At 57.0% G+C, this 15,986-nt stretch overlaps 1 protein-coding gene across 2 annotated transcripts in view; it reads left to right on the forward strand.

Annotated features, from left to right (window-relative positions):
- The first annotated feature begins 307 nt into the window (after positions 1-307).
- Positions 308-15,986, forward strand: part of CACNA2D2 (calcium voltage-gated channel auxiliary subunit alpha2delta 2) — a 140,891-nt gene continuing 125,212 nt past the window's right edge. The window contains exon 1 of one of the 2 annotated variants that reach the window (XM_023231425.2): positions 308-723. In XM_023231425.2, the coding sequence (XP_023087193.1) occupies positions 509-723 (215 nt within the window). In that variant the 5' untranslated portion in view covers positions 308-508. The remainder of the gene's footprint in view (positions 724-15,986) is intronic. The other variant, XM_023231424.1, reaches the window with a different exon arrangement.

The following is a 15,986-nucleotide window of genomic DNA, read 5'->3' on the forward strand; positions in this document are numbered from 1 at the left end:
GCCGCGGGGCCCGGGTCTCTTCCCGCGGGTTGGGTGGAGAGGAGCGGCAGGGTCAGAGGCGTGGGGGCGGGGTCGCACCCGAGGCCTCGGACAGCGGCTGGGGCGCAGGACGCGCAAGTCAGTAGGGCAGGCTTCGGGCTGCGCGGGGACGAGGGGCGCGCGGGCGCGGGTGGGCGCGTGGCCGCGGCGGGGGCGCGCGGGGGCGGGCCGGCCGGGGGAGCGGGAGGGAGGCAGAGAAGAGGGCGGCGCCGGCAGGTCGGCGGCGGCTGCTATTTGAGCGCAGGTCCCGGGCCGGGCGCTCAGAGCGCTTGGAGCCCGCGCTGCAGGGAGATCGCAGCGCGCAGCCCGCAGAGGCGCTGCGGCCGGTGCAGCTCCGGAGGCCCCGCGCGGAGAAAGCGGCGGCGGAGGAGAGGCCGAGTTACCGCCCGCAGCCCGCGCCCCCCCACCCCGCGGCCGCCGCCGCCGCCACTGCCCTCCCTCCCCGCGGCGCCGCATCTTGAATGGAAACATGGCGGTGCCAGCTCGGACCTGCGGCGCCTCTCGGCCCGGCCCAGCGCGGACTGCGTGCCCCTGGACCGGCTGCGGCCCCCAGCCCGGCCCCGGCTCCCGGCGCCCGGCGTCCGGGCCCCCGCGCCCGCTGTGGCTGCTGCTGTCGCCGCTGCTGCTTCTACCGCTGCTCGCCGCCCCCGGCGCCTCTGCCTACAGCTTCCCCCAGCAGCACACGTAAGTGGCTTGCGCCCCGCTCTGCCCCCTGGTCCGCGCTGCTCCTTCCCTGCGCCCCGCGCCAGGGCAGAGGCGCTGAGTCCGGCTGCCCGCTGTGCCCGGGGGCGGCGGCCCCAAGCCCCAAAGGCTGGCAGCCGCGGTCCAGGCGCTCTGGCTGCGTCGCGAAACTTCCCCGCGGTGCCCCTGCTTCCCCCAAATCCCCCAAATGAGGCAAGGCAAGATCTTCAAGCCCCGGGAGGCGTAGGGAGAGGGGTCCGAGCTTGTCAGCTGATTCCCCTGCCGCTGACCCGGTGAGAGGGAAACCCGGGTTGGGTGAGGGGGCGGCCAGCGACCCCTGCCCGGCGGAGTTGGAGCCGCGCATCTGCCCCACGTTCCCTCCCTGGTGGGAACCCGGCGCTTTACAGCCAGAGGTGAGGGACATCTCCACACCTGCCTTCAAGGGCCTTTTCCTTTAGTGGGGATCTGTATGCCAAGGATGCGAGCACCTTCTTGCTGTGGCCAGTACCACAGAGGCAGTGTCCCCTGTTCTTGGTCCCCCCTCTACCTGAGGAGAGAGTCCCCTAGAGAGCCCAGTTGGGAGGTGAAGGCGTTGGGGTCCGGGCAGAGGTGAATGGTGGGAAGGATCCTTGCCTGTGCCTGCTGCTGCTGCCAACAGGATAATAGCCTCTCCTGGCTCTGCCAGCTTCCGCAGGTTTTCTGGTCCTTCTGAGCCTTCTCCTCCTCCCCAAGAGCCTGCAAACTCGGGTTGCCTCCTCCGGGTGAGCTTAGCCAGATGTGTCTGGGGGAGTAGATGTTCAGTGCATGTGGCCTTTAGGACGTATCAGTTTCCTGACACTGTGCCTCAGCCCTATGTCAGTGCCCAGACACCCCTTTGGGGCACAGTGACCACCCTGCTTCTGTTATCTGTCTCTGGGTCTGAGGAGCCACCTGTCCCTGGACTTCTTCACTGGTGTCCTGGACTGGAGATTGGGGCATGAGTCGTCGGGCTGCTGGTGGCCAAGGGGAAGGGTCTGGCCTCAGGGAAGGGAGAGGCTGGCTCCACGTCATTTAGACCAGCTCTGCCCAAGGGTAAGAGCCCCTGGTTCTGCTACAAAACCTGTCGACTCCAGCTCGTAGGCTCTCTAAGATGAGGGAAAAACAAACTCAGGAAAAGCGCCTCTCTGGGTCTCTCTCTCTGTCTTGTCATCAGCACAGCCTGGCTATGCTCAGGCGGGTGATCAGTTGGCAAATTACAGGTGCCGCACGGACGTGTCCTCTGTCAACTGTCTGGATTTTTCATATGTGTGTGTGGGAGGGTGCCCAGGGAGAAAATAATCGTATGGAAGTTCAGGGCTGGTGGGTGCATTTTTGTCTTTCATTTGCTGTGATGGAAATGGACTTCAATCACAGTGCTTAAAAAGAGCAAAAGCATTTTTTTGGTTGTTCTTTCTTCCTCAAAGCCAAGCACGATCCAAGCCACAATTATTTTTTTCTTAGCCGTTTCATAGCTCCTTGAGTGAAGGTTTAAGTAGATGTCTTTTTCCACCTCACCCGACCTCACTCCCTTTCCCTGCAACGTGCAATTGGTCAGATGGCTTCTGGGCCTGCATGAGTCTCTAGAAGGCTGATGTGAGACCCTGACCAGAGTAGACACCTATCCCTCTGTCCCCAGCCAGAAGATGGGGAGACGGGTGTGACAGCAGCGGCACATTTCCAGCTGGACACTCTTCTCTTGTCAATATAGTTGGAGCTAATTTGAGGGTTTGGGACATGTCTTGAAAACCGTAATTAGAGAATGAGGGTGGAGGTGGGGTGGGTGCTGTGCCGCTCTGAGGGTCCAGAGGGAGGTGACTAATGGTACAACGACACAGAGGGTTTGCTGTGACAGCCAGCGCCCTTCAGCTGCCCTGGTCCCGCAGACGAGGATGCCCATTGATCCTTGGAGGGAGGAAGGGGAGGGAGTCTTGAAGCTCCCCACACATGACCATGGCTAGTGGAACTGGTGCTTTTGTTGAACTGATAAGAAAGGTTTAGGCTGTCGTTGGGGCCAGAAGGTTCTGTGGGGTTGCTCAGGGATGGGTGGCCTTCCAGAACCTTCTGCTGGGTCACTGTGACCGGGCTGGGATGACACTTTGATACAGGTGGATTTCCGAGGAGAAGAGTAGAACCCATCTTCATGGCACTGGAGTGACAACCCCTCAGTGGGGAAGGCCCTCAATGAGAAAGTCATTTTCTTGTTAGTGTCTACCAGTGCAAAGAGGCCCAGCTTCACAAGCTACTGGATTTTAAGCACGTGTGGGTTTGGGGTCCGCTAGCTGTGATTTCTGTAATGGCTCTGGCAGCATGGCTCTCTGCCCACCAGGCAAAATGGACCAAGGCTGCTGCTGGATTGAGAAGGGCAGAGGGGTTACCGCTGAAGGGAGGACAGGGCTTCAGGGGTTTTTTGGGGGGTGGAGGGGGTGGGCTCTCTCACCTTACCTGGACCTTGATTCAGAGTTTCAAACAAGGAGGAGGCTACATGTGTGCACGCATGTATGCACACATGTGTGCACTTGTTTGGCTGAGCGTGGGGGGCCTGAGTCTGAGCACACCTTTCACCTGCCTCCTCCTCTTTCCAGTTATGCCCTCCCCAACATCAGGCCACCGCCACTGGCTGAGGGGCAGCCGTCACTGCTTTGCCTCCCCTTGTGTCTTTCCCTCCCTCCTCCCCTGTCCCCCTTCTTCGGGTCTTTCATCAAGCTGTACCTATCCTTCCCTGTCTGCCTCTTTTGTCCTCTCTGCTGGGCCTCTGTGCCCTGTTCTCCGGGGCCCCTGGGTTTCTCTGTCCCCTGCTCTGTGGAGTCCTGGCTGAGTGCTGGGTGGAGCACCGGGCTGAGCTGGCCCACCTGACTGTACCCTCTTAGCCCAGCTCTGCTCCAGCGATGGTGTTGGCCAGCGTCTCCCTGCCTCTGAGGGTGGGCAGAAGCAGTGAGGGGCCTGAGGGTTTTGAACCACCAGCAGATTAATGACAACCAGAGTACGTGCTCCTCTCCTGAGTGGACACATGGGGAGCAGTGCCTACAACAGGGCATGCGTCAGTCTAGCTATGGTTAATGGTGGGTGACGTGTGTCTGTCTGGGCCTCCCAGCCCCTGTCTCCACCTCCCTGTGGCTCTCCCTGTTGGAGGGAGGCAGCATCACACATCTGGGTCCCCCATCTTCCCAACAACCTGCCGCAGCTTTTGCAGTAGGGAGGGGTGAGGCTTCGCAGCCACTGCTGCCATCACCGAGATGCAGAGCTGCCAGGTGCTCACAGCCCTCTGGTGTGGAGGACTTTGGGGGGACCTTTGGCTGCTGTTCACCTGGACTCCATCTTTATCAGGCACCTCCTTTTGGTCAACTGTGCCAGGCTAACCCCTGAGAAAGGAGGAAGCTCATTTTAGGATGAATCCCCTCACAGTCTGCAGGTGAATCTCACTCCAGATTCTTTGTCACACTCATGTCCCCATGGAGAGACTGACTCCAGAGTGAAGCTGGCCTCTCAGTGGACTTCTGCAGAGAGTATTCCCTTCTCCTTCTGCCTGTGTGCAGGTGGGCACTGCCAGCTTCTGGCACCTCGGATGTGTATGGGTGGACACTGCCAGCTCCTGGGAGGATGTAGTTTGGGGACATGCTGGGTGTCAGGGGTAGACTTTGCAGGCTCCATTGGGATGACCTTGCCTTAGTTTCCACAACTGAAATGATAGAATCTGCTTAAGAGGCTGGTGGTGAGAATTAACAAGAGAGGATGCCGCCTCTAGTGGGCAGGGAGGGCTCCGTCAGGTGCCATGGCTGCCACTGTTAACATTAGCATTAAGCCCAGATGCTGCAGCCATGCGGTAGCCAGTCTCACTGCGAGACTCGCCAGTCTCCAGGGCTCCCACAGGCTGGGTGGCCACCTGTCTCTCTGCTTTGCTCATGCTACCCTGCCATGACTGTGCTCTTTTCTCGGGTTTAGATCCCCTCCTTCAAGGTCTCACAGCTGCACCTTCCAGAGGCCTTCCCATCCCAGCTCTGGGCTGTGCCACTCTATCAGGCTGTGCCCACCCACATCAGATTCTACCTCCTTGAGGAAGTCACTGGGCCACCTCCCTCTCTCACCCCCTGCAACACAGCTTGACTGTGGTGGGGGACATCACCAGGCTAATGGTGATCTCCCTTACTGAGCCCAGGCCAGTCCCCTCAACCACATTAGTGCCTTGATCTCAGAGCCCATGGTCATGTCCATCCTCCAGATGGGGAGACTGACCTCAGAAAAATGAAGGGACCTGCTTAAAGCCCACAACCATGAGAGGCAGGGCTGGGAAAGGATGGATCTGTCAGACACTTGGCTGCCCAGCCAGAGGGCTGGGGACATCTGGGCAGTGGGCCCAGGAAGTGGAGGGGGGCTTGAAGCCTGAATCTTTGGGAAGAAAATGAAGAGGCCTAGGATGTGAGAGCTGGGCCTGGGGCTTCCAGCTGTGACTTTGCCCCATCTGTCTCTCTTTCCTCCTCTGGGTCTCAGGCAACCCTGAGGGGCCTTCCTTGGCACGAAGCTGCCCTGCCAGCCCCAGTGCTTATAGCCCCAGTGCTGACCTCCATCTACCTCCCACGTATACACAGGCCATCATGGAGCACCCCCAGCCCAGAGCTTTCCTTCCCCGAGCTTTGAGTTATGGGCCAGGCCTGCTCTGTGTGGAGAGGTGGAGGACAGGAGGGGCTTCATCTTGAGATGAGATGCCGTTTCCCTCTCCGGATTCCAGTCTGATTCTGGAGAGAAAGGTCATGGAGGTGGGGGTGGGGCTGGGGGTTGTTCGTGGAAACCTGAGGCTGGCTTCTCTAGTCCCTTGGCAGTTTTGCCAGGTCTGAGGGGACTTCACAGGGCTAGGATCTTATAGATGCTTGGGGGGCCTCATGCCATCTGGATGGGTGGGACTTGGGGGGTTTGGGAACCAGTGTTCAAGGGCTCGTTGCTAGGAAACTCTCCAAGGGGCAGTGGAGGTTTGGGAGTCAAGGCAGGTGGGCCTGAGCCCTGTTTGGCAGGGTGATGCTGCCTGTAGGATAGGAGTGGTCTTTCCCTCTCTGCCCCCTTCCAGCCACCTACCCCACTCCCATGCAGAGATTTTCCTCCAGACTTGGTGCCTTGTGTCTTTGAGTGACTGGGCTGCGGGCCTCAGGCCTGGGGAGGACATGCCGAGGGTGAGGGGCTTTCCTGTTGCTGGCTACAGCCCTCCAGCCAACTGGGAAGATTCTCTTCATGTCAGGTTTTTTTTCTTGTGGTGCCTACTGTCTAAACAAGAAGCTACAGAATCAATATTCGTATTCCCTGAGGGAAGTGTGTGTGTGGTTTTTGCTTTTTTTCCCTTCCCTTCTTCTCTTGTCCCGTGTAACCTGAAGAGCCTCCAGAGCTGCCTGTGGCTAAGGGCAGAAGGAGGGGGCAGTGCAGGTGACCACAGAGATTGAGATGGCCGTGCTGGCTTGCACGGTCCCCACAGGGGTCTCTTGGTGCCTCCCTAAAGGAGTCAAGGTTCTGTCATTCAAGTCTACATACGGTCAGGACCTAAGGGGCAGACTCAGCCAAGCCCTGCCCTGCCACTGTAAGACTCAGGCTGTTGGCTTGGTGTCCCTGGTCCTGGTCCCGCTCCTCTCACCTGGGCCCCCACAGTGCTTTTCCTGGTCTGGCCCTGCTGGGTCCCCAGTCACCACTGTTACCTGTGACTGAGCCTGGTCGGGGGAGAGCCTCACAAACTAGCTAGACTGCCTAGCTAGGATTAGGTGGGGGAGAATCTTCACAAACGAGTTCCAAAAGCCCCCATCTTAGGTCAGGGGGCCTCTCTCAAGGGCAAGCCCAGCCTGATCTTCTCAGTTGGGTAGCTTGCTTTGTGACCTTGGACAAAACCCCTCCTCCCCCTGGGCCTCAGTTTCCTCTGTTCCAGGATCCTTCCAACTCTGACATTCCAATGCCCTAAGAAGACAGATCTGGGGTCTTCCTGCTCCTCTCCACGCCCTGCTTTAGCTGTGGCCGCTGGGCCTTATCTCTTCCAGTGCGAGGGTGCTTGGACCTCCCGTCCTCCTTTGGCCATACCTTGGGTGTCTCGTGGCTGCTTTTCAAATTGACCCACTTTGAGCTCTGATCAGCCTAATTGTTTAGCAGAGAGGGAGGGGCATGGGAAGCCTTTCCTGCCGATCGGTATCCATCTCTCCCACCTGGGAAATGATCTTCATTAAAGAAAGGGGAAGGGGTGGGTGAAAAGGGTGAGAAGTGACTCCCTCTGCCTGTCTTTTCCCCACCCGTCTTAGACCCTGGGCCTCTTTCTTCCCCTTTGATGCCTGCCTTCCCTGCTGGCTAGTTCTTTCTGAACAAGCCCCCTCTTCCTGTGCACTGAGACTCTGCCACTTCTCTCAACAGCTGTGTGACCTTGGGAACTTCCACAGCCTCTCTGGGTCTTGGAGCCTCATCTGTAAAACGTGGCAGTACTGCCACATACGGTTGGGGTGTGACAGACCGTGAGGGATGGGCCTGGCCCTAGGGAGTCTGTGATAAGGGCATGTGGATCCCGATTGGATCTAGGGGGATTTGCAGTCCAGCTGGGCCTGCACTCCAAGTGCTAGCCACTGTCCCCTCATCCATAGCACCCAGCTCCCATCCAGGCCCTACAGGCACTTGGGACCCACTTGTGGTTTGTGAGTCTTTCCTCTTGTGCTTGGCCCTTGCCTTTGCCTGTGTGCACCTGTCAGCTTGTATGTGGGTGTGTCTACACCTGTGTGTTCATGTGTGTGCATGTGTCAGATGTGTTCATGTCTAAGCATGCTTGTGTGTATACCCACTTGTGTGCGTGTTTGTACTCACACGTGGATGTGTGTGTGTAAGTGTGTGTGCACGGGCATTCTCGTGTAGGCAGTAGTAGGCGTGTGTGTGTGTGTGTGCATATGAATTCAAATGTGGGCATGTGCTTGGGAGCCTATGTAGTGCAGGCACACATGTTGTTTATCTCTGTGGCCAGAATGGGCTCCTGGTGCCCACCTTCACCACCCGCCTTTGAAGTTAATGCCAGGGCTCGGCTGGGCAAACACTGGCAGTAGGAAATAAAGCATCCTGATTGTTAGGAACAGTGTTTTGCAAACTTTTATGTTAGAAACAGCCTGAGTTAAGGCTGAGCTGGAAAGTTTGATCTTCTACCAACTGGCGTGATGACAGTCTGCAAAGGAAACAGAGGCTGCGTCCTTGTAATTCAAATTTTTGCAAATTGAATGGTATTTGGATTCACTGGAGGACTTGGGACTCAGAGGAGCTCCTTGAATCCTTTGTGAAGTGAAGCATCTTTGCAAACAGTCGTTCCTGTGTGGAAAATCTGGAGGGTGGGTGTGGAGCCCGGGCTCAGGCAGAGTGGGAAGCTCTTGCTGTGTGACCTTGGGCTGGCATGTTTCCCTTTCAGAGTGGGTGCTTCTCATTTGCACACTGAAGGGCAGGAGACTGGCAGCCCTTGAGTATCTGCTGTGGGTTTGGGTCCTCCCCACAGCAAGACACCGTGGGCACGATTTGGGCTGTAAAAACTTTGGCTTGATGATCCCTTGATGATCTGGAGGGATGATCCCTCCAGATGTTCTCTATCTGGAGCATCTCCAGCGAAGACACTTCCTTCAAGGATGGATTTTTGTCTACTGAGTCTTCATAAATAAGGCTGTCCAGGTGCCCTGTGATGGGCCCTGGCCCCAGTAGCTGTGTGGACCCAGTTCTTGTGGGTTCTGATGTCTGAGAGAACCGTAAGTTTTGCTTTCCTGGCATTTTCAGGACTCGCCTGTGTGTTGTCAGTGCTGTGATTTGTCCAGGGCCCTTGGCATTTTGGGAAGTGGCTGTGAGGGTCTCAGGAGCCTACAGGCCAGGAGGAGTTCCTATGGGGGCAGGGAGCCTGGGTGCAACCGTCTCCTTGGGCATTATGGGCTTTGCATGCTTCCCTGACTTGGAAAGGACATGCCACAGCCACAGAAATCCCTGAGGTCCTGATGCCACCATCATATACACAGGGAAACTGAGGCCCAAGATGGGGGAAGGGAACCTTCAAGCCCCACATATCTGCAGCTGCACATACTCTGTGGGCAGGGCCCAGCCCCCATCCCTAATGATCAGTACAGACTGTGGGGAGGGTGACTCCCTGTGCAGCCTTCCTTGCACTGATGTACAGCTGTTTCTCTTAAATAAAAATATCTGGCTGGGTGCAGTGGCTGATGCCTGTAATCCCAACACTTTGGGAGGCCGAGGTGGGAGGATCACTTGAACCCACGAGTTGAAGATCAGACTGGGCAACATGGTGAAACCCCATCTCTACAAAAAAAATACAAAAATTAGCCAGGTGAGGTCATGCACACCCATGGTCTCAGCTATTCAGGAGGCTGGGTGGGAGGATTGCTTGAGCCCGGGAGGTTGAGGCTATATGGAGCTGTGATGGTACCACTGGACTCCAGCCTGGACACAGAGTGAGAGCCTTTCATTTATAAATAAATAAATAGGCCGGGCGCGGTGGCTCAAGCCTGTAATCCCAGCACTTTGGGAGGCTGAGACGGGCGGATCACGAGGTCAGGAGATCGAGACCATCCTGGCTAACACGGTGAAACCCCGTCTCTACTAAAAAATACAAAAAACTAGCCAGGTGAGGTGGCGGGCGCCTGTAGTCCCAGCTACTCGGGAGGCTGAGGCAGGAGAATGGCGTAAACCCGGGAGGCGGAGCTTGCAGTGAGCTGAGACCCGGCCACTGCACTCCAGCCTGGGCGACAGAGCGAGACTCCGTCTCAATAAATAAATAAATAAATAAATAAATAAATAATAAATAAAATCTATGGCATGGGGTCGGGGGGGCAAGTTGAGGTCTGCTTTGGCAAACTCGAAGGGCAAGATGTCTATGTGGTGTGAGGCCCCAACTCCTGGGGTTTCTATGGGGCAAACTCTGATGTCCCTGTGCTGTTTCAGAGACACAAAAGCCTTCTGGGTCCCCTTGGGAAGGATAACTTTGTCACCAGGCAGTGTGGGCTTGGAGGGGCTGGCGTATTCCTGAGACGGTAGAGGCCCGTGCTCTGCCTTGAGTTTCCAGCCTGATGTGGCATTTCAGTCTTGATCACTTTCTTCCGCAGCCCACGTTCTCCTCCTGCTGGCCCCGCCTAAAACGCTGCATTTGAAGCCTTAAAGGTCAGGCCTGGTGCTGCCACCAGTTCCAGCAAACAAGCAACTAAACAACCCACCCCCGCCCTGCCCCCACTTCAGTTATGAGAAAAGAGAATGAGCTGGCAGAGCAGGCTTCTGGGCTAAGGGCCCTTGCAAATGGGCATTTCTCCTTTCTCCCTGTGAACTGAGTCCGTAGTGGGTGTGTTAGGGCCCTGGGAATCTTTGTGTCTCTCCTTGGACCCCCCCCACCCCCGTCCCAAGGCTTGCTGGAGTGTCTCCCTTTCGGGCTAGCTGGGACCTTGTACCCCAGAAGCCTGCCGTGGGCAGAGCCCCACTTCCCTAGCTGGCCCCTGAGGCCTTGCCTGGGCTGGCTCCAGCCTCTGGCCCTGGGACTATCCGGGACACTTCAAGGTCCTGGGAAGAGCTCTGGCTTCCTACCTCTGGCTTTTGTGAACCGTGTCTCTCTCCAGGCTGCCGGCTCTGCCCAGGGCCCCTGGGCAGGAGCCTTCCTTACCAACACCGTCCTCAGGCTCCCTGCCCTTTGTGGGTCCTTCCTCCAGCTCCGTGCCCCTCCTCCAGCTCTGTGCCGGGTCATGGGGCCCTTGAGGAGTAGGCATTGAGCTGACTGCCACCCCCTCAAGATCTGAGTCTGAGGAGCGCATTTGGTTGCCAAAAAGAGGCTGCTTCTGTGCTTATCATGGAACCTTAGTGTAGTGGGTTTTCATCACGGTGGGCTCTTTATCCCCTGACAGGGAGCCAACAGGTGTGTGAAGCGGCTGTTGGCAAAGACCAAGTGGTCACCTGTGCTCAGCCTGATGGCCTCATTTTTGGTGTAGCTGTCTGTCCTTGGCCAACTTCCTGTATGGCAACAAGATGGCTGCCACAGCTCCAGGCATCATGTGCAGACCCAGGCACTAGGCATGTCTCCTCTGGGTTTCTCTTAAGAGGGGAGGAAACCTTGCCCAGAAGCCCCCAGCCGACTTCCTGTCACACTCATTGCCTGGCACTGGGTCACATGTCCACTCTGAACCAATCACTGGCAATCTAAATAGTACACTGTGATTGGTTCAGGCTAATCAGGATTTACCCTTGAGCTGAGGATGGGGTCACCTTGGGCTGGAGGTGGAGATTCTGCAGAAGGCAGGGAGTGATGGAGGATGGGGAAGCAGTGTTTGCTGCCGGATCAGAGGAGAGGCTTGAGGGTGGGATTTGGGGCCAAGGAAGAGGCAGGAGGTGAGGGGACGGGTGACCATGCCAAGAAAATGTTTGTAAAGGAAGTAGTTGTTTTAACCATATCAGTCACTACAAGCTGGGCCCCGGGTGGTATGTTTTATACTTGTTAGGTCAGTCCATCTTTATCCCACTTTCACAGATGAGAAAAATTGAGGCTCAGCCAGGCTAAATGATAAAATCACACAGATGGCAAGTGGCGGGGGCAGGATTCCTCCTAGTGCTGGGGTTCAAATGCTCAGCCCTGTCCCATACATCCCTCCTGCGTCTCACCTCCTCCAGGCAACCCCTGGCCACAGGACCTTCAGGGTGTCCCTACACTCCCATGGTGCTCTGCCATGCTTCTCCCCGTGTAGGGGCTGCCCTACTGGCCAGGCTGACATCCTTGGAGGGTTTATTTCGCACCGGGCCTCTGGTGCCCCCAGGTTCCTTGGAGCCACCTCAGGACCAGAAGTAGGAGATTTTTGGCTCCCAATCCCCTTCCCAGTAGAATAGTCCCACCCTTACTTGTGTTATAGATGTGGGTCAGTGGGAACTGTGGGACCAGTTGGTCCAGTTTAACTCCCATGTGGTACAGATGGGAAAACTGAGGCCTGGAGAGGGACACTTCCATGGGCCTCTCAGCACTTGAGGCATAGCCTAGACCCAAACCTGGGGTTTGGGGGAGCAGCCACTGCCCTCAAGTTGCTGTGCTGTGCCGTGGTCAGGCAGGGCCTAGGCAGACTGTTTAGGACAACCGCGAGTTGCAGTTTCAGATGATGTCTGAAGATAGTGCTGGCATGAGTGGGCCAAGAGGATGGCCAGAGGGGCATGTCCTGCTGCTGTGAAACAGCGCAGCTGACCTGGCCTTAGAGGGCCACAGCCACGGAAATGACGCATAGACACGGCCATGGGGAAGGCCCAGACGTGACTGGGTGCTGCCGGTGAGACTTCATTCTCATCTTGTGGGGAGGGTGGCTTCAGGGTGGGGTGTACTTGCCTATAGTGGGGATATACTTTTGCCTACATACTGCAGAGGACTGGGTGTCATTGGTCAGCACCCAGTGGTGAATATGATGAGATCCATGCTCAACATGGCCGGGAGCCTAGCCCTTCCCATTACTCTCTGGCTCTGTTCTCTGCACCAATCGTGGGTCCAGGTTGGGCAGTGTCCAGGAGCCGGTCAGCCAAGGGCACAGGTCTTGGGGTAAACCCTGGGCTCTGTCCTCCTTCTGGATTGGGTGCCCCTCTGGCCAGTGTTCCCAACCTGTCACATGAGGAAAGAGGGATCTCTGGGGCTGTCCAAGGGTCAGGGAAAGGAAGAAGCTGGCCTCTACTGGCCACGGCTGTGAGTCTGCTGACTGATAATCCTCCTCTGATCTGGGTCTCGTTCTGGGGTTTTCTCCCAGTCGCATGCTGGAACTGGTGGTGCTGTCACCTGTGCTCACAGAGTAGACAGGCAGGGTAGTCTGAAATCACTTTCAATTCTCCCACGTCTCCATCCTTCACCCTCCTTCTTCCTCCCCACTCCATGCCTGCCTCACCCCCTGGGCTGTGCCTAGTGGTACCTGGGCAGAGCAACTTGAGGGGAGGGAGGCAGCATGTTTAATTGTTTAAGCCACACCTTGGCTGGCGCAGGCCCCAGAAACCCTAGGGGCTTGTACAGCAGGGTCTGTGGGCCTCCCCTTGGCCCTTCCTCTTCCAGTCTCCTCCTAACCCACCTTAGCCTCACTGTGGTAGTCTGGGGCAAGCCTCCTGCCTTCCTCCTCTGAGCCTCAGTGTACTCACTGTTCTCAGCACCCTCCATAGAAAGGGATCCTTCTGCAGCTGACAGTGGTGCTCCCCCTGCCACCTCATCTGTATAACTGTCATCTCCGTCCTGCCCTGTAACCGGTGCTTGTGGAGACCTCAGCAGGGAGGCTGCTTCTGATGGGCATGGGGGTGGGCACAGAGCGGGATCTCTGTCCTCAGAACTGAGTGCCCAACAGAACGGAAGCCATCTCCTTCCATGGAGGCTTAACAAGCACCTACTATGCACTCAGCATGGAGGAAGCTGGGAAGAGGTTGAATGGGCCCAAGCAGGACCCACCTGTTGTCCCACTGACCTCTACCTGTCCTTTGGTGCTTGACTTGGAGTTACTGTCCCCTGAAACCTTCCCTGACTTCCTTGTCTGGGTCAGAGGCCGCCTAGCCTGCGTCAAGCCCCTCTCCTCCCCATTCTTGTCCTGAAATAGACCTTGCTGCCTGGCTGCTTAGGGGCTGTGTGCCTGGGAGGGGTGGGGGCAGTGGCCAGTTGCCCTTGGCTGGAGCTCCAAGCTAGCATACACCAAGTACTCAATAAATGTGTGCTGAGCAGGGAGTCCATGGTCTGTGCAGGTGTCCACAGAGTCAAGCTGGTCATGACTGTGGAAAATGGAGCAACCTTTTACACAATGACCTGGGACAGAGCCTGGCTTTGCTGGGGCCAGAGGGCATAGGCCACTCCCACATGTCTTCCTGTGGCTTTTGCAAGGAGTTTTCCCAGCCCAGGGGCTGCCTCCAAGGGCTGCCCTGGATAGGGAGGTGAAGGGGGTGTCCAGAGACCCACTGAGCTGTATTATTTAATGGGGTGGGGGCAGGGCCCAGGCATTAGCATGTTTTCTAGAGCCCCCTCTTCCAGCTAAGTTGACCCAAGGTACACAACTGTGGCCTTGTGGGGATAGGAAGGTAAACATAGGATCCCCACCCCCTGCCCAGCAAGGGGGCACTGAGGTTCCCAGGGCGGGGGATGGTGTGTATTGGTTCTGAGCAATGTCCTGACCGTGGTATCTGTGGGAGCCAGCTGAACCCAAATGCCTGTACATGCAGCCAGTTGCCACAATCGGCAGCTTGTCCCAAGGAGATCACCTGGCTTCCCAGCCGGCTGCCCCGCTCCTTCCAAACCGCTCCTCTGCATAGACGTGCCCATGCCCCATCTGCCCTGCCGCCCGCTCCACAGCCTGCCCATCTTTCAGGACCTGCTTCCTGACCATCCCTTCCCCACCTGAATCCACTCCCACACCTTAGCTGTGTGTTGCCCTGAGCGGGCTCCGGGGTCTCCAAGGGCCAACTAGGTCCCTGCTCTTGGGACACCCAGTCCATAGGGGAGATAAACAGTTAGGAAGACATGGGAGTGAGGCCAAATAAATAACACCATGCATGGTTGGTGCTCCAAGCAGCATCCAAGGGGCCATGAGACATCCTGCTGTAGGCCCCCAGGGTCCCTTGCCATTCCCACGGCCCTGGGCCTCCCCAGTCAGGGTGTGGAGGTCCTGGGGAGATCACCTGGACCCACCTTTCTCCACGGATAAGCCATTGATTGGGGGACAAAGCAAGGGGCGGGGTCAAGTAAGTGAGAGGCTTGCCTTGCGTATAGATCCGGCCCCAGCCCCAGTTTTGGAGGCTCCCAGCAGCCCCACCCCTGTCTTTCTGATGCTCTTCCCTGGGCAGTGCCTCCTAGCACCCACCACGCCTTGGGCTGCCCAGACCTCATGACTATGGCCCTGCCTGTCTGGCACCCCACAGCCCCAACTTCCCTGGCACAGAGCAGCTGGGGGAGGGGGTTGTGGGGAACAATCCCAAAGGCCATTAACCCTAGCCATTTACTCGGTTCCTGAGCCAGTGCTGGGGGAAGTATATTTCACAGGTGATTTCCAGACTGGTGGCATATGGAGGAGGCCATTACTCTAAAAAGAAGAAGGATGGGGACTTCATGGGGCCATCTAGAGGGCCCTGGAGCTGTGGGCCCTGATGCATATGCCTGCTGTGTGGTAGAAAGCCTGGTTCTGGGGATTATAAAGGGAACCCCATATGTGACCTTGTTTGTGCCTCAGTTACCTCATCTTTAAAATGGGATCACATTTCCTATGTTTCATAGTTGTAAGGATGGAACAGCCAGTCATTCAGCCAGCATTTTTTGAGCACCTTCTGCCTGTCAGGTGCTGTTCTCAGGAGACGATATTCTAGTGACAATATCCGTGTCAAAAAACACCAGGAAAACAGCGAATGCTTTGCACTTGTTGGCACTTCTTGCTAGGGGGGTGGTAGAGGGGCTGCAGCAGGAGGGAGCTCCCATGGAGCTGAGGGAAGAGGTGTCGGCGGGGTGGGGTGGGTAATAACAAAATCCCCAGCCTCTAAGGTTTGTTGTGCTGAGCCTCACCCTGGGGTCAAGATTGCAAGATACAAAGTATAACGCAGTGTCAGGATGCCGGGGCCAGGAGGCTCTGCACCCGGGCCCAGTTGTGATGGGTATTGGTTCGTTTCTGTGGAGTGAATGAAGGAAATCGGTTCCTGAGAGACTGAGCTCCCACTCAAAGAGGCTCAGCTTCCCTGGGCGCAGCCATCTCACTGCCCTTCCGTCCGGTGTGTAGAGGTGCTCCCATGTACCAGGGCAGGAATTCTGCAGACCTCGGTGTGGGAGCAGCCTGCCTTGGTGCCCACGGTCAGTCTGTGGATGCTCATGGGGCATCACTGTGTGTGGAGCCCACTGCTGGGCCTTACATATGCTGTGCCCTCCATTTAGATTGCCTTCCTGCTCTGTGGTGCCACCTTCACCTGGCCAACCCCTCAGCCAGGTCAGGCCCCTTCCCATGCATCCCACGCATCCTGTCCCCAAGGCTTGCTGGACTCTTCTTCTCATCAGGCCGCAATCCGGATCAGATATCAGCTTCCTCTGCTTGGATTCCAAGCTCCCAAGGGCAGGCCTGCATCTGCCCTGCTTGCTGCCAAATCCCTTCCAGGTGCCCATGGTGGGTACATAGTTACCATTGGAATGAATGCATGAGTGAGTGAGTGACTGACTGGGTGGGGAGTGAGCGAGCTAGTTGGGAATTTACAAAAAGTTGGAAGCACCTGCAAAGTATTTTGCCAGTAATGAGGCCTGCTGGTTCAGCCGCCTGCCTCCC

The sequence above is a fragment of the Piliocolobus tephrosceles genome, chromosome 2 (genome assembly GCF_002776525.5).
Source record: "Piliocolobus tephrosceles isolate RC106 chromosome 2, ASM277652v3, whole genome shotgun sequence".
Classification (NCBI taxonomy): Eukaryota; Metazoa; Chordata; class Mammalia; order Primates; family Cercopithecidae; genus Piliocolobus; species Piliocolobus tephrosceles.